The 23,006-nt window shown below is 38.8% G+C and overlaps 1 protein-coding gene across 1 annotated transcript in view; it reads right to left on the bottom strand.

Annotated features, from left to right (window-relative positions):
- Positions 1-23,006, bottom strand: part of SLC6A15 (solute carrier family 6 member 15) — a 587,241-nt gene that overhangs the window by 470,317 nt on the left and 93,918 nt on the right. Inside the window, exon 3 of the mRNA XM_044088435.1 lies at positions 4,911-5,068. Within this exon, the coding sequence (XP_043944370.1) occupies positions 4,911-5,068 (158 nt within the window). The remainder of the gene's footprint in view (positions 1-4,910; positions 5,069-23,006) is intronic.

The following is a 23,006-nucleotide window of genomic DNA, read 5'->3' on the forward strand; positions in this document are numbered from 1 at the left end:
ATCACCCCTATCACCAGTCACTCTTGGAGTGCCTCTAAGTTCTATCCTAGGCCCACTTCTATTCTCTGTATTTACTAACAAACTCCATCTATCAACCACTCATGCATCACTCATCCAATATGCAGATGACTCCACCAATGATCTGTTCTGCACCCTCTCTGTTGGATCTACAGACTCTAACTCAGAAAGCCTTTCATGACATAGACTCCTGGCTCACAAATGCTAACCTAATCTTAAACCCTAAAAAAAAAAAAAACTAATGGTATTCCTCCCTAATAAAACTTCTCCCCCCCAACACCTTCTTCATCTCCTCAGTTAAAAATACTGTCATCACCCCATCACCACACACTAAACTGTTAGGAGTAGAAATCGACTGCAAACTTACATTTTATATTCACATTTCCAAACAGTGAAAAAGGTGCATAAAAACTAGGTACTTTATACAGGAACAAACACTACTTTACCAAAAATACCAAAATAGCTATTGCCCAAACACATTTTATGTCCTCCTTATTATATGCAGCCCCCATTCTCACTAATCTCAAGAGGTCAGAACTACAAAAACTTGCTGCTATAATAAAATCACAAGATATGCCACAAATTCACTAACTACATCATACCACTTCCTCGTATTCATGCAACTCAGCTGGCTACAACTCTCTCATCTCTTACACTATACACAATTGACAATGGCCCACAAACTCCGCTCAAAACCAGACAAAATATCATCCTTACAAACCCCAGTTCTCATGGTCTCTCTATTCCTACAACAACAACACTGGTCCTGATAATTCCACCATTCTTCTTTTCTAATATTAAGCATGCGTATAGGTTCATAGGTTCATAGATTAGTACTAGGCTAACTGCCCTTGTGAGCCATTTTCAGCCTAGCCAATTACCCCATGTAAGAATCAAACACATTTTCAGCCTAGCCAATTACCCCATGTAAGAATCAAACCCTGCACCTTAGGCTTGTAAGATATCTTAGATTCCCCTGTGAAACAGCTACTCCCAAATCCCTGAACAGCCAACTGGTAAATCACACATAACCGAAAACACCAGAACCTAAAAGAAACACCAACCGATACTAATTATTACATTTTGCAGCAGGAAAATCCCCCTGCGCTTACACATTGCCTTACTTAAATATAGTCCTTCATGGTTGAGAAACTGTGAGGAAAGGTGAAGCACATTGCAATGGCAAACATAGTAAGTGTAGAAACAGTAGTCTCAAAGTTTCAAAACTATAATAGGGAAAAATGACGAAATGTAGCACTGGAGAATTTGGAACAAGCAGGGAAACTTTTGTCTTATTAGATGTCTATAATACCTCCGACATATTGTTTCATCTTCCCTACAAACAACATGCAATCCTGGTTCATTGACTGACCAACTACATTATTTTTGATCTACAAACTCTCCCATGCCTTTTGTATTCTTACTTTACCTTCTACTTTCAGATCCAGTAGTGTACTTAAGTCCATACCATAATACTATTTCTGTCTCTGATGGTTTCTTTTTAGCATTTCATTTATTTTGTACTGATGTTCAGGCATCAGTACTATTTTGAAAGTAGATAATTTGCTTCCCAACCTTTTGCTCATTTGCAAATGAAATGGTGAAAGACTGAGTTATATTTGTTGTGTTTGTTAGTTTGATTACTTCAGGGAACTTAATAATCTACACCTATAAGGTATCTTCCTTCAAATGAAACAAGCCTGTGCTAACTTGACTCAGTGGTTGTCTTAACACTGACGAGACTATATTTTTCCTTCAGCTTATTTTAGGGTGTAAATTTTAAATGGTACAACACAGAAACACTAGTTGAATTTTATTCAACATTACTGGCCACAGCCTTACTTCCCTTGATCCTCATTTACACTTTTCTATTCCCAAATGTAATCCCTGTAGCTTCTCAAATATCTGCCTTCTCATTTGACAGGGAAATATCTTTTTTCCAGCTTTGAATGTTAAATCTGGAATTTAACTTATTTCTTCTCTGAAAGAAAAGGAATATTATATTTCTATCTTTGATTATGGTTTTTACTCATGCCATCCTTATGTTGTAAGTTCTTTCAGTAACTATATGCCTAAACCAGTGTCAGTACATCTCTGGAAATCTTTTATTTTATGCTGACATTGGTAACACTAATATCACCCCAAGAATCTATTGTTTTTCTTCTAAGGAGATGCACTTCTGGTAAATTTATCTTATTCAATATATTTGTTAAAATCAGATCTTTGTCTGGTTTCTATTTTAGTTTTAGATCCTGTGCCTATAGATCAATATATCCCGCAATCTTACAGGTACCATGTATAACTCTTTCTGAATATTTTTACAAAGGTTTCTAATCTGTTCCCACCTGTACTTCTCCATCACTGATATATTCTTGGAATTTCACACATTCCCACATTACTGCTAACAGCATTTCTTCTATGTGAATGTACGTCTTTTGTTTATCTGAAAATGTTCTTGACCCTTAGGCAACCATTTCATTCTCCTGTCGGATCACAGTCCTATGCAGTTCTGAGTTACATTTATTTGAAACACATATGCCTTAGTTAGTATTTAAAGTTATTACCTCTGTGACTAATTTCCTGAGTGTTTTAAAATGTTTTTGCTGATAATAGCTCCATTTCTGAGTCACATCTTGCTATAACAGCTTCCTGTAAGATCAGTTATTTCATGTATATCAGATATAAACTTTATAATATATTGCACACATCCTAGAACCCTGTATCATGTCTGCCTGTCTTTTGATTCTAGTGTTTGCACAAGTGCTCTGACATCTTATACGAGGCTTTAGTCCCTCTGGCATTGGAATATTACATATATATGAGATTTGCCACTCTTATTTAGCATCTTCTTCACATTTAACTTTAAATTATGCTATTTTCATTTATTCAACAGCTATATCAGTCTCTTATAATTTTCATTTGAGTTAGACCCCAAATGAGCATATCATTATTTATGTTTATAAAATTTCTCAAGTCTTCAACTGCTTGTGCCACAGCTCTTTGACACACATCTAGTGCCAGTGAAATACCAAGGCCAAGTAATTTGACCTTCTTAGTACCATATCAAATGTACACAATTTGAAGGTTCTTCATCTACCTTTATCTGGCAGAACCCTTGGTCTGCATCTACTACTGAAAATAAAATCCAGCATTTGGCATTTTTAAGACATTCTCCTGGTTAACAAGTTGCTCCTCCCACTCATTTCATTCACTTAAACCACAAGTTTCTGATCTCATCAATAACTCTAGAATTTAGCTCTTTTCATAACTGTTGATGTAAATCCTTAACCTTTTTTTTCTGCAACTTTGATTAAGCAAGATTACTAAATATTTATTTAACATTTGTTTACTGGGAAAGTCCAACTGGGACAGAGCCCATTTTCAGTAGAGGCCCAGGGAGAAATGCTCCAGACACATGTCTTTAGAATGTGGGAGGAAACTGGGGTACCAAGATGAAACCCACATGAACACAGGGAGGATATGTAGACTCCACAAAGATGGCACCCCAGTCAAGAATTGAAGCAGAGAACCTCTTGCTGTGAGGCAACAATGTTAACCACTGCACCACCGCAGGTGCATTTCTCCATGGGCCTCCACTGAAAAGATGTCTTGCATGATGCAGTTGGACCTTCCCAGTACACAAAGCAAGTAAATAAATGAATAATAACTAAATCAGATCACTGCCACAGCTGTAAATAATATGTAATGCACTCTTTTAATCAGATATTACAAAGTAACAAATGCAATTCTCTCTTGTTTCTCAGCAGTAATTAAACTCTTCACCAATTCTGTTGGCTGTAATTAGTACTTGATGACATTTAAGCCTTCCATTCTCTGTTAATTTCTGCTCAGTTCTGTTCCTGTCAGTTACTGGTACTTCCCTTTGTGCGTATACAATAGTACAGTATCAGAATTTGTTTCTATAAGATAGTGTCCTGTTGATCTTCCTGATGCTGCAAATCAATTAGCATAGTAATAAAATATATCATTACTGTGACTCTGTGTGGTACTCAAAGATGTCTCTGTGGCTGTGCAACTGTTACTAAATGGTCTCCGTGGCTGTGCAACTGTTACTAAATGTGTATCAGAACAGTCTTTCTTTGCTTTCAGACTGTGATCTTTTACTATTTGTTGATTTTCATGTTCCCAATGATTCTGAATATCAACAAAAATAGTGTAGTAAATGATGCAATCTGAAACAGGAACTTATGTATATTGTTTTTGAATTTGCTATTTATTCATTGTTTGCTGATCAAATAACCATGCTGAAATTAACTGGACTCTTAAACAATATGAGTTGGATATACATCAAGATAATATACATGATTATGATCAGGTCATCAGTCATAACTGATCTGTTAATATGTTCAAGAGATGGAGTCAAGAAATCCATCTCAACAACCAGGTTTATTCATGGCCTAAAGATCTTAGAGCCTCCTTGGAACTTCCTGATCTTAGCATGTTGAAGATATTAATGGACAGATTTATCAAGCCTTTCTTCTAGTGCACTTCAAAACTCCTATTCCAGGATTGCAGTAAGTTAAGTACTACAGTCTAAGCTGCAAAGTCATCACTTACAAATACATTAATAGATCTTACTTAAAACAAATTAGTCATATTGTATTACTGCATATTACAGGCAAAGTGAATTTCATTCTACATGGATTTGCTTAAGCATTATGCAAACATTTACAGTGTCTAAAATTGTCCGTTCTGTGCATTGTATAACTATGTGCCAATAACTTATTGTACATGTTTATCTGTGCTGGCAGATATTTGGGTAGATAGAAACATTTGTTCTGTTCAGAGCCTGCCTTCCCATCTATCTTCTTCTAAAAATTCTAGACTAACAATGGCTTCATATTTTGTACAGAAATTTTAAAATAACTTACAATACAACTTGCAAAGCCAATGCCTCCTAGTTTTGGACTGATGTAATTCCATACTCCAATGCTTCCTCTTCGGATCCTCTGTCCAACTGAAAGCTCCAGAAAAAACAGTGGGATGCCAATTATCAACAGCAAGACCAAATATGGCACCAAATATGCACCTAAAAAAGAAACATAAAACTGAAAAGTTACACATCAGTCACTAACTCATTCAAATGGCTACATGATGAAAGGATTGCTGAAGTGGTAGGTATGCAGTAAGACAGGGGAAATATAAACTATTAAAATAAATGTGCCCTATATTAAGATAAACAAGTTAGCATTGTTGTCACTTGAAAGACAAATCAACCTACTTTAATGCTAAAAACCATGCAACATTTCAAGGGTGAAAAATGGACAATAAGTGACTGGATGCTGCACAGATGCAGTTCCAGGAAATGATCAGAGTGTAGAAGTTATGAAAGTGTAAGGTGGGTAAGAAACAAGTGAATGCAAAATCTTTTAGCATATAATAATGTCATGTCTGTCACCAGTCTTTTCCCTTATATCCATGCTTCGGTACCATATAAGGCCCATTTCAAAATAACACAACATGTCTTCATATTTGCTTGTAAGGCCCCCTTGCATCTGATTCTTTAAACCCTTTTTTTTCATTTATAGCTTTGCACTTCAGTTGGGATGAATGTCTGTTACTGTGAGAAAGTATTTTAGAATGCATCATATGATGATCTGACATGAGTCAAAAGATGACAACTATAGCAACTAACGACAACTACGTAGTTCAGTCTGTCTATTTATCTTGTTTCCATATAGTCTGCATTTACAATGCAGTAGTCATTGTCTCTTTTCTATTATTGTTAGACCTTCATTTGATGTGTCCAGAATGGTGCCTTTGTGCCTTTTCTTAACTGCCGCTGGCTGTATGTGATATGTTTCAGCTGAATCTTTAATAAGGAAATATTTCCTCATTCTATAAATAACCCTGATCCCTGCTACCCTATCATCCTTAACTACCTCTTCTGAAAAAGTCAATCTCTTAAAATCTAATAAAATATGTGACAATAGCTGGCATATCCCCATGCCTCTTAACTCTTTAAAGGTAATGAGCTCCCATAATCTGTCCTCATCTGAAGTTTAGCTTAATCTGTGTGTCATCTTTTATACTGGACTACTTATATTTTTTGTCTGTGCCCTTCAACTGCTCAGCCTTCAGAACTTGACATGCTGTTCTAAAGGATTTCTCACCAGTGAATAGAAAAAGCATTAGTGCATTTTTACTTTGCATGTTCCTGGACCTCTGCACCGCTTTCTTTTTTTTTTTTATTTTATGCATTCAGTTATTGACCATGATGGAGCACTGATCCATCTGAACCATTTGCAGGGTCATCCCAGGATAGAATGACAGAAAAAAAACAGTAAAAAAATGAGTAAATAAAACAAATGAATCTGCACAGTTTCTAGCAGTTTCTAACTACTACAGTATATAGTACAGCAGATACATTTACAAGTACTCTGTTTTCTTGTTCTTGCTTTCTCTTGCTTTCCCTTTAATGTTTCCACCCAGAAATCCTGGTAACTCTAATTACATTCCAGCAGTGATATAAGTCCGCCTTGAGCTCATTAATTTACCACGCCTCAAAAGTCTTTTGGGTTCTCATTTCCAAACTACATTAACTTTTCTTCTTTCCACATTTTTGTCTTTTCATTTGCCAACCATCAACTGTCCCCATGTTGTTAATCTTATGTTTTCTCCCAAATTGTGTAACAGCATCACACAGGTGAAAGACAACCAGGGGATTTGTCATCTAGGAAGCCATGACGGTGTTTTCTGCTCCCTCTGACATCCTGACAAAGGTGTTTATTTTAATTCAATCCCCACGTCTAGTGGCTAACCTGAACAGCAATATCACAATGAAACATCCTACACTTTCCCCAGGTATGTGCATGATTTTAACCATATTCTATTAAAAGCTACTATCACTATCTTTACCCATGTCTTTGTCTCAGGCCTTTTCAGTACTATGCAAATCTCTGCCTTACATGGTAGCTATAGGTCACCTGAAACCACCACCTTCTCTACCAGTGGTGGTTGAATTGGTGTTGGAGGCTTACACCAACCATCCTCCATCCAGGTGTTCCAGCATTCAAGCCACTAATGGAAGCTGGGTCATCTGGGTCATAGTCTGGGCTTTATCTCTCTATGCTTCAGAGGCAGTGGCTAAACTGTATGACTTTTAACCATTTATAACTGAATTTACATTGCTATCCTTTAGGATATCCCTACAGTTTGGCTAGTTGTCTTAACATTTTTATGTATTTATTTACTTTTTTCCTTTTAATAACCATGTAAGTGAAATGGTCCAAGGTGATAATTTTTAGTTAAGACTGACATCAGGCAGTTGTGAAAAATATCAATAATAAGGAACATATATGCACACAGCAGAAGAAAGACTAAAATAACAACACAACATATCCTGCTAATTAAATAATGCAAAATTTGCATACACATATTCAACAATGGACAACTATGCATACAAATGAGCCAGCAAGATGACAGTAAGCCAAATGATGACTTTTAACATTCTGTAACTAAATCTCCTTAAAGAGAACTACCATCATGGTGTAAATACTTAAAATCTGCAAAGGTGTGCCAATAAATGTTAGAGTAGCTGAATTAGTTAAAATGGACCATGAATTCTTATTAAAGGATTGAGGGAGATGTACAGTTTGCTTTACCAACAAGTAGAGTGGTTAAAAGGGAAAACCAAAAAAAGACAAAAAAATCAGATGTACATATGAAAGAATAAAATTAAATAAACTACATTAAATGCTTGTGAAATTGGCTTTATCTGACTTAGAGTTGCTGGAAAATAAATATATTAGGGCAGTCTAGTTCTAACAAGCAACAGCAAATAACAGAGTTACAAAACCTTATTTCATTAACAGACACCAGGTTAAATTACTCAGAAGGAGGCCTTGTTAAAATAAAATCCATTGAGAGTCCTTAATATCAGTTGAAAAATATATGATTTAGAAAAATAGACATGGCTATCCAATCTTTTAGTGTCTTAATGTACACAGGATTAGATTTTAAAGCACTTGTTGAAGACATGTTTGTTATACTGGAAACTGAGGAAAAATTACTTGTTTAAAAGCAAATGCATACACAGAACATTAAGTTCAATCTTTCCTGTGAGGTGTTCTCAGCCTATAGTAAGGTGTTCTCTTAGCAACTCATCAAAGGAGAAAGTATTAAGGAATGCCTCTGCAGCTGAGAAAATGCTTGCAAACAATACATTCCATCTTTTAATAGAGCAGTGTTATGTAAGGATATCACTGCTGTTGTGCTGATTTTTATGTAAAGAAATGTCTGTGACAGTGAGATTGATTCTGAGCAAATACAGTCTTTGATTTCTCTCTTTTTTTTGCAATTCCTAGCTTGTCACAAACCAAATAATCCAAAATACTAGAATAATTCACTTCTTTACATACAACTATCTGAAAGGAAAGCAAAGACTGTTGAAAAAGAATGCTGTTTTTTTCTTGCACTGACACATTAGCACTTTCTGACAAAACAGTACCAGCTAGCTAGAACAGATTAACAATGTACACAAACCTTTTTCCTGAATACTGACAGACTCAGCACTTTAAAAGAGTCTTCTGAAAAGATACCCTGCTTCTGTATCTAATTTAAATTCCGCACTCTATCCAGTAATTCTACAAATTTCTTTATAGCAATGTACTTTGTACACCTGGTATATTTTCACATTTCACAGTATCATGCCTTTTAATTTAAACAAAACTTAATTTCTACCATTTGGTTCATATTATGTGCATCTTACTTCCATCTACAAATATATACCTTTCCCTCACACTTCCTCTACTGTACAACTAATGAAGATATTAAAAAAGATAAGTTCTAAGACTCATTCATTTGGTGCTCTACTGTCCACCTTACTTCTAACTTATATACATTTATCACTATTCTTGAGTCCTACAATGAGTATATTGACTAACCAAATTAGCATGTCCTAGGTCAGCCTAATGTTTTCCACTTTATTTCCATCTTCTTTGAGGAGCTAATTAAATTATTTACTTGAAACCCAACTATGCCACACCACTTGCTGGCAATTAGCAATTCCACCAAATCTGAGGTATTCCACAATATGATCTTTTCACAGCAGATCAACATTTTTCTCAACTAAGCTAACTAGTCCATAATTAAAGCATTTATTTTTATCCAGCTGTCATGAAGCTTGTGAGCAGCAGACCTTTAAAAGAAGATAAATCAATGTATCTTCAGGATCCAACTGGGGCAAGTACAAAGTAGATTCTACTTGTGGATAAGACATGTCGAGTTTCGTATTGGGACAAAGACACTGACTCTGGAAATTCTCACTGGAGACAGTTTAACCAGTTAAGACCTAGGCCGGCCATGGGACTGGACAATGCTAGTACAGCTGGGGTGAATTCAGATCCATTAGTTTGGGACTGTGACTAAGCTAATATAATAAATAAATAGCATGAATTAGTTTCCAGTCCTGACTTGCTGGGCGGCTGCGGTGGTGCAGAGGTTAGCATTGCCGCCTCACAGCAAGAGGTTCTCTGCTTCGATCCTCAGCTGGGGTGCCTTCTTTGCAGAGTCTGCATGTCCTCCCTGTGGTCATGTGGGTTTCCTCCAGGTGCTCCGGTTTCCTCCCACATCCCAAAGACATGCTGTAGGTGGATTGGACACTCTAAATTGGCCCTAGGTGTGAGTGTGTGCGTATGTGTGCCTTCTGTGGAAGGTTGGGCGCTGGGCTGGCAACCTGACACCGTAAAACTCCACTGCCAATCATGAGTGGACAGGTGATCCACTGTGGCGACCCCTAACTGGGAAAAGCCAAAAGAAGAAGTTTCCAGTCCTGACTTGTCTCCTGACTGTACATATGATGCTGTCAAGTAAAATAGTTAATTTGTTGTCCCACTGAACCAAGAACCACAGACAGAATGATGAAAATCACAAAGGGTTAAAAACTACCTCAATATCTGACCTACCAACTATTGTTATTAACATCAATGGTTTTGTTCTTGTAAATGAGGCTGTTTATATCCCAGTACTACAGAAGCTATCTCATCTGTAAACTTTGCTTGTCGTCAATGAAATACCATTTTACTCCAAAAATTTAAAAAGTGGGTCTATGCTAAAGCACAGGTAATGCAGTATATTGAACTGTGCAAGCAGTTTTACATAACTGAGCTGCACGTATCCTATATAAATGGATTGCTTTTATGCACAGCAAGTCAGTCAGTGCTCATTCTGTGGGTTGGCACTGGTAATAAAATGGCTTGACTACTACTTTGTGATTTCAGTGTGAAATCCTCTGATGTATTTGCATGGGTCTACCTGATAACACCGACACGTCAAAACATCAACAACGAAATAACCGACACGACAAAACCAAAAAAAAAAAAAGAAAGCTCAAAAACACGAAATTTCACATGCCCGACAAACCACAATCCCGACAATCAACAAAACAAATACCTTTCCGGAAAAACACACACACAACACAAGCACACCAAAAACCTTACAAACCTACACTAAACCTTACATACACAACTATCTATGCACTAACCTTAACCCAAACCCTAACCCTAAGGTCCGTCACTATCGCACACTTACCTTACCTGCACCCTAACCCTAACTCACTTAATCCACCCCTAACCCTCAAGTCAGTCACTATCGCACATTTACCTTACCCACACCCTAACCCTAACTCACTTAACCCACCCCTAAACCTAAAGTCCGTCACTATCGCACACTTACCTGACCCGCACCCTACCCTAACATCCGTCACTATCACACACTTACCTTACCCACACCCTGACCCTAACATCTGTCCCTATCGCACACTTACCTTAACATGTCAGTGTTCTCAGCATCGGGATTCTCAACTGTCGGTCTTCTCCGTTGTCGATCTTCTGATGTCGGTGTTCTCATCGTCGGCGTTTTCAGTTAGACCCATTTGCACACATATTTAAAATTCTTTTTGAATGCTTAATGAGGAGTGAAAGCTGATTTTAGTAGTAACTTTATTCTATAGTATACTCTGTGTAATATACCTATTCCATGTTTTTATTATTTATATTTATTGTAACAGCAGGTTAATGTTTAATCTACCAGTTCTGCATTCAAAGCCATATCAATTAAGCTAGTCAGTTAAGTTGCAGGCTACACAGAAAAGCTGAGAAGCAAAGGAAGTGAAAAAAAGAGATGTTTGTACTGGTTTGTTGATTGTCTGACCTCCAGATTAATTATAAATTGGTAGGGTGGTGTGAAGGCAAAACTACCCAGAAGGTGGTATTGGCAGCCTTTAAGAATAATTTTACTTATTTTCTTTCAAATTTTCCCATGCCACCCATACCACAACTGGCATTTATATACATAAGCATTCTAAGTTTAAGTTTTCCAAAAGTACTAACCCAAACATAGTTTTGTATGTTAAATAAAGATCACCCCTAAAAAGCCTGTAGGATACAGAAAAGAATAACTTCTGGAGTCTGAGTAGTTCATATGTTCTAGCCCCAAAATTCTTCTAAAAATCTTTGTAAATTTTCTAGTTCTAAAGAGTGTGAAAGTTTTTCAACTACATAAAATGGCATTATACGTAATAATAAGATGGATCAATGAAGAATCTAAATGAACAGTGATGTCACAGAAACAACTTGACACACCCTTTAATATCAGATGTGATATCGACTAAGCTTTTCTGGCCTCATTTGTTAGTCATACTACTCTTTTCAGATCAGTAACTTCTTGATCTTTTGAGAATTTGAAAATTAATATCGCAATTGTTGAAATGTTTTCCCTTCATTCTTAATTTAACAATTCTGCAGTTTAACATCGAGTGTTGTTCATAAGTTCTTAGAGTCATACTTAATTTACAGCTGAAAGCAACTGAGAAGTTTAGCCATGACACCCATTAGCAGTGAAAGTATATTAGTTACCCTAATAGGATGATTGTTTCCACATACCCTAGGCATATATTTATGGTCTTCCATCTAATCATCGAGTCTGGTTTTGAAAATAGATAGGGTATTACTTTAACATATTAAGGAAGTTTATGCCAAGGGCAGGGGATGTGTTGGGTTATGAATTTGTCATGCAAGTAGGTGCTTTTAATCTTGTTGTGGATATAAACGTCAGTGGCAGAAGACAGTTTCCTGCAAAAGTAGAAGAGATCAAAAAGGGTAGGGTCTTTCTTTGCTTGGAAGGTTGAGCAGAGATTACACCACAGAAGTCTGTACAAGACAGAGTAGATGGTTAGGGTTTTTAGTCTTTCAGATAGCTTAGTTTGTGTAGCCCATGATTATTCCTAGATAGAATAATGTCAGGTCTTTCAAGCTGGTCAAAGTACTTTGTGAGGTCCATTCCAAAAGAAGCAATGTGTTCAAGGATGGGGCAATAAGAGAAGAACATAGAGGTACCAAGAATGCATGGGACCAGATATATCTACAGATCAGATGAACAAGGTAAAAAGACTTAGAAACCTCAACCAAGCTGGTAATCAAAAGAAATATTTGTTGTCAGCATAGGTACCCAAGTCCCAGATAATTACATATGTTTTGAAAGGGGTGCCAGAATAGTGATAAAAGAAGGGTGTAGTATCTTTCCCAAAGGTAACTATACTGTAATGTTTGGTATTTAAACTGAGTCCAGTTACGGCAAACCAGGTAATGGTCCAGTCAAGGCCCTTCTAGAGTATCTAAATGCCCAAGTGGGATTTGACGACTACATCCAAACTGCATTGTCAGCAAGCTTATTTAGATACAGCCCCTTGTTATCTGCTTTCACTTCTAGTCAAAGGTCTTGGTGAGGTCAAGCTAAGCACTATGGACTGTTAGGCCATCATCCATGGCTTTAGTGACTCTTTTGATGTAATCAGCTAGACTTAGCATGCACAACCTACCTTTCACAAATACAAACTGATTTGGGTTGATGGTTTGTATGTCACTTATGTCATTGTTTATCAGCCTGGCAATTATATACGCTATACTTTTACAGACAGTACTTGTGAGGTTAATAGATGTACAGTTTCCAGGGTCTATTGTAGGGTTATATCTGTAATGATACCACTACGGCTGCTCTCCAGGTTTCTGGGATATAACTCATTGAGAAATTTAATCTGAAGGGGTTTCAGGCTATGTAGTACTTGACACAATCAGCAAGCAGCTTGGGATGTAATCATATCCAATGGTCTAAGCATTTTTGGATAGTATGAATATATCTGGTCGAAGGTGATTTTGGAGGGATGACAGGTGGCAGTGTGGGAGGGAACAGCTGACTGGACAGAGGTGTGAAATTAACCTCAATCTGTCTGCAAGGATATTAACAACAGTTTCTGGATCCAAGTGTGAGACTCCATTGCAAATAAGTTTGCTGCAGTAATAGACATTATTTCCAAGATTCCTGGTGTAAACCAAAAAAGGCCTTGTGGCTGTCTTTAGAGGCGGTAGTAACCTTGACCTCATATCTGACCTTAAATTCCTTGATAGTGGGAGGGTTTTAACTTAACCAATTTTAAGTCACTCTTATATTGGTGGAACGGGGGGGGGGGGGCTGTTACAGTTTCTTGTTTTTGTTATTATAGCTGAATGAAGTATGCATTTTGTCCAACACCCCTTGCAGAACTTTTGCATCATTTGTTAAGGTGACATCATTTCCTAGTTTGCATAATTGTTACCTTACTTTTATGACTCTGAAAAAAAATATCTTACGGAGTGGGGAGAGATGCTCTTTCACAGACTCTATGAAGTCATGCTGGTTACTTCAGTTGCATTCACTAAACAACCTGACACTTTTGTGGAGTATTCCATTTAGACACGTCTGCACCCATTCAGTTTTGTAACTAGTAACATTAAGCTGGATTAGCTTGTCCACTACACTCTTAAGGGGTGGATTTGAAAGGACTTGACAAGGTCCAAGCATGCAGCATGTAGACTAAGGACTTTGCCAAGTATAACTGTCACATATTCCAAAACTACCACCAGACTCAGAAGCAAAAAGAAAGATTTACCTCTATAAACCTATGCTGCTTCTGAGTCTGTTGGTAATAGATCAGCTCTGGCTTTTAAGATAAGTCCTGCTATGATCCATTATAGAATGCTGATAGGTAGACAGAATTAACTGAATAAGGTTGGGTTATCTGCTGAAACTGGTCGTTTGCCTGTGAGTGGCTTTTCAGGCTTCTCTTTCCTTGTATCTGTATTTGCCATAATAAATGGTTTTGGATGGTTTAGCATGGTGATGCTGTTTTTTTTATCTTTGAACTGTTGTACTTAAGATAAGAGGGATGGCCAAGAGGTCAGCACTACATACCCACTGGTTGTGTTTTATACAATAGCGGTGGAACTGTTACCATTGGCTAACAAATTAATTCAAAGGTATATGAAAGTCATAAGAGAGCAGTTGTTCACTTGCCAACAGATTCTTCTGTGTATATCGAAGGTGGTAATTCCTCCCAACACAAATGCCAGAGTACCGAATCAATACACATGGTACCCTTAGAGAATGTGTACATATCATTGGTAAAATTTTTGCCTCACAGCTGCAAGATCTTGGGTTTAGTCCTGACTTTTAGTCACTGTTTGTGTAATAAGCATGTTCTCCCCAGGTCTGCATGGATTTTGTCTAAGTGATCAGGTTTCCTCCCACCACCAACCAAATAAGCTGGCTATTAGGCTATTGTAAACTGCTCATAAATATTGCATTTCTCTTTCCTTTTTGGTCTGGGCCATTGTTGAAATAGATAGAGATAGACTACTATACTTATATGGCAAAGAAATGTGCATTTTAACTGAAAACGAAGTCCCTGCCTCATTATTTTTTGTGGTGATCTGAAAGAGATTGCTAAACCAAGGAGTCAGCCAAAACCTGCACTCAGTGCCAAATATTTCAGAAGACATTACCATAAGCAACTCTGCACTCATGAGAATGGCCTTCAGTGTTATGGCAGCATTTCTATACGCATATTTCAGGGTCATATGTGGAATCTGTGTCCTTAACTATCATAGGCATTTTCATTCCAAATGATTACAGATTACTTACTCGGACAAATACCTTTGATAAAATTGTTACAGTATTTTAAACAATGATGAATACCGCAACAGACTGTCAGTCACAATGTTTGCAACATACTTCACAGGAGTTTAGCACTTTATAAAGGTGAGTGACATATATAAAATCATGAAGTAGAAACAAAACAGTTGAACCAAATCAGGGCAGGATTCACGCATCTAAGATCACATAGGAAGGTAAAAATCATATCTGTTTCCATCACCCAATGGCAAGTGGGTTAGCACAACGTTAGCACAACGTTTCAGTCAAACAATTAACAAAGCAATCAATACCTTGAGCCATATTCACAAGCCACTGCAAGTTAGAATAGACATGGTTCTACTAGCATATCAGAATATAATGCAAATAACCTGTCTCAAAGCCAGCAATGTTGTTATGGTAAGTAACTACATACAGGTCAAGACTAGATCTACTGAAACCCAATGTCCAGAAAACACTATACACAAAATAAATAAATAAATCAGGGAAATGAAAACAACTCTCAGAAAGTGAATACAGTTATGATAAATGGAAACCTGGACAATATGGTTGAAAGAACAGGGCTTTGATGTACAGCATGAATCAGGAAAGTAAAACATGGAAATGTCATGCAGGACAACTGGAAAGTCTGCAACTATTAAGAGGTGTAAAACTCACTGTAAGGTGACCTGGCTTCAGTGGAGAGTTAGCCAGTCCAAATATGGAACCCCCTACCCCCACCCAGAGTAAGCCACAATAGGACTCTGTATGGCAGGAAACCCCAAGTAGTACTACTGTCACCAAGAGAACAGATCTGTTGTTGCAATTGAGCCAAGTTTCTGTGATGAACACCAGGATAATATCACACAGTAAATTTGATATAATATCCAGACTTATTCTTGACAGAGCTGGCATTCAAGTACAGTATCCTGATCAGAGTTACAGGAGAAGGTTTGCTATTTATTTGTCCCTGATAGAAAGCGGGATCCATGAAATAGAACCATATACCTTCTCTCTGCACCATGCTTCACCCTATGCAGAAACCACATATCACAGAACAGATCCATGTCTGGAATCCATATGTGCCCTACACCTGTGATGAAGAGTCACAGACCTATGCACACACGAAAAATGCAAACCAGGTTGTCATCATTACACCCAAAACACTAACTACCAACATAAAGGAGCAAACACATAGACCCACATATGCGGAGATAGTCACTTGTAATTTACCCAAACCTGATGACGCTCATAAGAAGTGAATGAAAGCGCTTATCTTTTTTATTTTGTGTTTATTAAAGTTCAATAAATTGTAGTTATAACATGACTCTGCCTGATCCAGCTTTTGTTTGGACTTTGTTTGTACTAAATCTTTGTGTTTCATTTAATCTACCCAAACCTCCAAGACCTCCTAAAAGCATCTCCCAGCAGTCCTGTGTACACTCAAAAAGACAGCACTTGACAGAACACATAAATCTGAAAATCATAGTAACCCCACTTTCAAGTGCATAATGCAACACACCACACCGCCAAATGTTCTAGTTATTGGGGATTCCATTGTAATACATACTAATGTCCCCTTACCAGGCTAAACCAGGAGATCACAGTGAGCTGTCTGTCTGGAGCCAGGATCCACCAGATCACACATGCACTTAGGTCTTTAAACCACAAGTACCAGTATGAAACAGTCATAGTCCATGTGGCTGTAAATGACTTAAGATGTACCTCACTGGACTATATGAAAAGAGATATGATGGAGCTCTCTGAATATGTGCCTCAGTCAGTACAAATCTAGGCATGAGTAGCATCCTGCCTTCACCAATGATAATACCACAGTACCAGCAAAAAATGATTGACGTCAACAATTTACTTAGTTTCTGGTGTCACAACAAGGGACATCGATATCTGTCAGCTTGGGGAAACAGGACTGACGAACTACAATAATTTGCCACAGATGGTTTGCACTTTTCACCACTTGCTTCTGGATACTGACAAAAACTTTTTTTATCCCCATAGTGCCTTTTTTAGGCCATGCTAAGTTGTTAAACTCTTTAACATAACACAAATCACTCATGACTACCTTAAGGTACTGCTGCTCAATGCTAGGAGTTTGAAAAGAAATGCACTCCCTGGAAGTACTCCTCACCCTGAAGAATGCAGACATGTGCTGTCACAGTTGAGAACCATGGAAAGCACCCAGACTATCAAAGGTTACAATGCCTTTCATACATTTAGATCTCCTTCATCTCAGGATAAAAAGGACGAGGTGTCTCAGTGTTCATAAAAGACAAGTACATTGTTAGACTGGTCCAACAACATGACTCGCTTGAGCTGCTCCATGCCTAACTAACCAAAGGTGCAACCCCCTATCTTATCCTTGCTAGATATAGATCCCCTAACATGAGTCCACACCTCTTGTCTAAACCAACTGGAATCTCTTAACAGTCAGACTAACACCATATTTATGGGTGCCTTCTAATACTCCTCTATAAACTGGGAGACTTATACGAGCTATAATTCATTTGTTCAGAGGTTTTTGGACTTTGTTAAAGCAAACACCCTGGTGCAACTAGTTAGCTCCCCAGCTAGAGGTACAAATATCCTAGACCTAGTACTCACAAACTTGGGGGGATGCTGCTCCCTCCTGTGCATTAACTCCTCCTCCCTTGTAAGATCTGACCACAAAATGAGTTCCTTTAGTATTAAAACTAACCTAGAACCTCATCAAACTCCAAACTTATTGAGAACTTTGCTAAGGCCACTTTCCTCAAACTATGGGGCAGCTTATTAAACTACCAAGCCCCTCAGAACTTGGATGTTAATGAAACCAAAACCACCTTGGTGGACCCCTAGTATAAATAGGCAATTCAATAAAAGGAAAAAAATATCCTCTCCAAAGCCAAGAAGGAACAGACAAAACAGTGCAAAAAGACACTTACCAGTCTAAACAAACAAACTAGAGAGCTGTCAAATCTACCAAAGCAAAATATGAGGCAAATATAGCCTCCCAGGTGAAAGATAACCATAAGACTTTTCTAATTATGTTCAAAACCTCAGAGGAAATGCTGAACAAATTGCCAAGTTAATCATGGATGGCAATACTTACACCCAGACTGAAACTATAGTAAACCTGCTAGCCAACAAGTTCAGTTCAAAGTTCTTTCCCATTACCTCCTACTGGACTCAAAGAAATACCCACAACCACCCCCTACTGGTCATTATGAGGAACAGGTCCTTACTGTGCTTGCTAAAGCCAAAAGCACAGCTTCCATGGGTCCTGACAACATTCCAGGATGCTTCTTAAATTGCTTGAAACAGAATCTATCAGGGTCACTAGAAACCCTCTTTAACCACAGCCTCCAGATGGACTTTGTCCCAGAAGAATGCAGGACTGCAACAGTCATCACTCTGCATGGGGGGGGGGGGTCCATAAAATGACCCAGGAAACTGTAGACTCATAAGCTTGACCAGTCTTTTCTGCAAGGCCATAGAGAGAATTATCATAGACCTAATCAATAATGACATAGGAACTCTCCAAACACTGGACCAGACCCAATTTGGCTTTGTTAATGGGATGTCTTGTCTGCTGAATCTGATGTATTTCTTAAAGAAAGTCACCAGGGTCATGGATGAGGGTAAAATGGTATACACCACTTATCTAGACCTGAACAAAACTTTTGACACAATCCCCACTCAGGGATCATAGGTAAACTTACTACTTAGTTAGGCATAAACCCCTACATCGTCAGATGTATAGCCAACTGCCTCACTGACAGGATACATATTGCCTTGATAGATAAATCCACTTCTGATAAGAAACCTGCTACAAGCAGTGTCCCACATGGTTCAGTGTTGGGGCCCATCCTTTTTGGTATATACTTCTCTGATGTGAAGGCTAATGTTGGAGGCTTCTGGCTCACAGAGTTCACCAATGACTGTAAGCTGGGAGCAATCATTGAATCTCCAAACAATGTTGACATCCTGCAAACAGACCTAAAAATGAAAAATGACTAGTGCCAAAACTATGGTCTGAGACTAAATGCTAAAAAAATGCATAATCATACCCTTTGGTAAATCAGATATCCCTGCAAATTATAATATTGATAGCATATCCTTAAAAGTAAACCCTGTGGAGAGGGAATAAGGAACACAGATGGTGATCTAAACTTTAAACACCAGGTAGCTATGGTAGTGAGGAAATCCTTCTGTGTGGCTCAACTTATAAGTAAAGGCATGGCATCAAGATCAAAGGAAGTCATAGTGCCTTTGTACTAAGCCCTCATAAGGCCCATAATGAGTACAATGCTTCCTTCTGCATGTACCTAACCAGTCATTTACAACTGTTAGACAGGTCTCAGAGGTTTCTCTTTAAAAAAATAAAAAGTGTCTGATACATGTCTTATGCAGACCAACTAAAGGCCTATCCCTTTACTCCATCTCATATTGTTTATTGACAGGGGACTTATGCCTGATCTACAGTGCTTTCTCTGATTCAGCCCTGATGAAAATGTTACATATTCGCAAGAAAAATTATATGAGGGTTACATGTCCCATGGACCTGAACCTTATTTGTGACTAACTGAACTTGCTGGAGAGGTGGATTTGTATTCAAAAGACTATCCTGTTTATGGAATAAACTTTCCATTTTTGTAAAACAAAGCCTGTCCCTCACTCTTTTCAAAAAGAACTTGGATAAATGAATGGATGGGGAACCATAAATTCACTGCCAGAGTACAGTCTATGTCTCTTATGGATAGAGGCTGTCTGTAAAATGACTCACCCAAAGACACACTACTCTGATACTATTCCATCCCATATCTGGGGAATTAAGATAGAATATAATTTTTTCCCGGGTATTATTGGCTAAGCTTGTAAAGGCTCTTGTGCCATTAGCCTAGTAATCACCTATGAACCTGTGTTACATCACACAAGTGAGTGCCACATCTGGTTGTGCCAAATCACAGTGTCTGCACTTAGGCATGAAGATCTTTCACCAAATTTATATAAGGCCTTGGTAATCCAGTCCTTAAGAAGGTTTGCTTAGGTGCATAAATGGGATAATTACAGACCTATCTCAAACCTTCCATTGATGTTAAAATTCTTGAGAAGATTATGCACGTACAATCAGGTTCATATTTGAGTAACAATAAAGTCTGTGATCCTTTCCAGTATGGTTTTAGTCAATGCACAGACAGAGATGAACCTCGCTAGAGTCCTTAATAATGAATTATCAGTGAGAGACTGATGCTGTTATTAGAACTTGGTTCTTTTTACTCTGTTGGTGGCATTTGAAACAGTTAGCCATGCATCATTTTGGACTACTCAAATTATTACTTTAGAATCACAGATATCATCCTGAAATGACCTGCTTCCTATCTGGACAAACTCAGAGAATGGTGGTAGGGGTTCATTCCTCTTCTCATACGTTCATAGGATGATACTAGGCTACTGGCCCGGAGGCCCTTATAAGCCTGGCCAAGAATTTTGCCCATGTTCCCTCAAAGTCAGCACCTGTTTCCCCTGTCCAGCAGGGACATAGGTAGGATCTCAGGGGTATATTTTTTGTTTCCCATCCAGTCATCCAGGTTTCTGTTAAAGAGGGCTAGAGAGGTACTCTGCTTGACATGGAGAGGGAGTCTATTCCACAGAAGAGGTAGTCTTTGGAACACAAATCTATCCCACTAACAAGTTCTATTAATGTCACAGACCAGGTTAAGTCCTTGCATTCAGGTTGCATGAGTGAAGTTTGTCTTACAGATATGCAGCAACTCCATCAAGGCTGGGTCTGAAATGGCCTTGTATGCCAGACACAGGTCACCTCTGAGCAGTCTGTATGAGACTGAATAGAGGGACAGGGCTTTTAGTCATTCTGTATAGGATAGGTGTTTGAGACCCTGGATTTTCCTGGTCAGGAACCTCTGTGGTCTCTCCAACTGCTTCATGTTCTTGGCAAGGTACATGCCGAAGGGGAAATTGTACTCGATAATGGGTCTGATAAGGGAGGAGTACATGGATGTTATGACCTCATTGCTCTTGGATGAAATACCCTTACTTATGAGGTGGGCCATGTAGAAAGCATTCCGTACAACGGAGGCAATGTAGTGATCAAAAGTCAGGTTGCTATCAGCCTGAGTACCCAAGTCCCTCATGACTGATTGCATGCTTAGTACATTGTTATTAATGGGATAATTAGTGGGGAATGACATTTGCCCCAAAGGGGATAATGATGCATTTCTTGGCATTCAATTTGAGGCCATGCTTCTGGCACCAGTCATTAGTTTGGGTAAGGCCCCCATGCAGGATCTTCACATCACTCGGGGAATTCAAGACAGTGCCCAGCTTGCAGTCATCTGCAAACTTGGTCAGCCACAGACCACTGGTTGTGGCTTGCACCTCAGAAAAGTATATCCCAAACAGTAGAGGCCCCAAGACCAATCCTTGGGGTACATCACTCATTACGGGTCTACTACTAGAGATGGCTTACCCTACTTTGACTGAGTGGGTTCTATCAGTGAGCCAGTTAGCCACCCATCTAGTAACATAGAGGTTGATGCCTAGCTGGGAGAGTTTAGCTATTATGCCCAAGTGGGGAATAGTGTCAAAGGCTTTGGCTAGGTCAAGGTAGGCGGTGTGCACCATCTTCCCCTCGTCCATGGCTTTGATGACTGTTTCAAAGAAGTCGACCAAGTCTAACAGGCATGATCTCCCTTTGACAAAACCAAACTGTATGGGGTCAAGCATTTGGAGGTTGCCAATGTCCTTATTTACAAGATCCATGATAATGCATTCCATGGCCTTGCAGATCAGGCTAGTTAGGCTGATGGGCCTATAATTGCCTGGGTCAGTGGACGCTCCACCTTTGTGTAGAGGGATGACAGTGGCTGTCCTCCATTCAGCAGGGATGAAGCTGGTGCTCAGGCTTTGACTGCATAGGGTGTCCAATGCAGCTGAGAGCTCATGCCTGAGTTCATGTAGAATACAGCCAGGGATGTTATCCGGTCCCATGGAGACTGTATTTTTTTTGTCATTGTGAGGGCATTAAGGACCTGCTCCTTGGTGATGAGGGGAGGGGGGCAGGTGCTGGGGATGTTCTGGTTTACTGATGGGGGGGACGGAGAGGTGAAGTTTTCACTGAAGCTGTCTGCCAGCAACTATAGCCTCAAAATAGACTTTGTACCAGGAGTATGGAGGACTGCAACAGTTATTCCACTTCATAAAGGTGGACCATCAACTTGCCCCCGAAACTACAGAGCTATTAGTCTGACTAGTCTAAAATGTGAAGCCATGGAATGAATTATCATGGAAATGATAAAAAAAGACATAGGCACCCTTCAGACACTGGATCCAGCCCAGTTTGGCTTTATCAAGGGAAGGTCATGCCTAGTGAACCTGGTAGACTTCTTTGAGAAGGTCATCAAGGCAAAGGAGAAAGGAAAAATTGTGCATACTGCTTACCTGGATCTTTTTAAGGCATTTGATACAATGCCCCACTCTTGTACAGTTGCAAACCCACCAGGATGGTCATAAACCCCTACATAACTTGCTAGATTGCCAGCTGGCTCACAGACAGGGCCCAGAATGGCAGGATTGGTGAGATCACCTCCACTGACAGACTGGGCACCAGCGAGGTACCTTGGGGCTCCATGCTGGGAAGGTTCCTATTTGGCATCTACCTTTCAGAGGTAAAGGCTAATGTCAAGGGCTTATGGCTGACAAAGTTCACAGATGATTGTAAACTGGGTGCTATTCTTAATTCCCCCATGACTCAAACATTTTACAAAAGGGTCAAACACAGACAAATGACTGGTGTCAATGTCACAGATTAAAACTCAATGCCAAGGAATGCATCATAATGTTTTTTGGGAAATCTGCCACTCAGGCTAATTACTCCATCAATAAGACACTCCTAAGAGTTGACCTTGTAGTTAGGGATCTGGGAACATATGTAGATAGTAATCTGGCCTTTGACCAACATATGGCCAAGGTAATAAGAAAATAGTTTTATGTCATAAGTACGGGCATGG

Source organism: Protopterus annectens, chromosome 11.part0 (genome assembly GCF_019279795.1).
Source record: "Protopterus annectens isolate FY-2018-M chromosome 11.part0, PAN1.0, whole genome shotgun sequence".
NCBI lineage: Eukaryota > Metazoa > Chordata > Ceratodontiformes > Protopteridae > Protopterus > Protopterus annectens.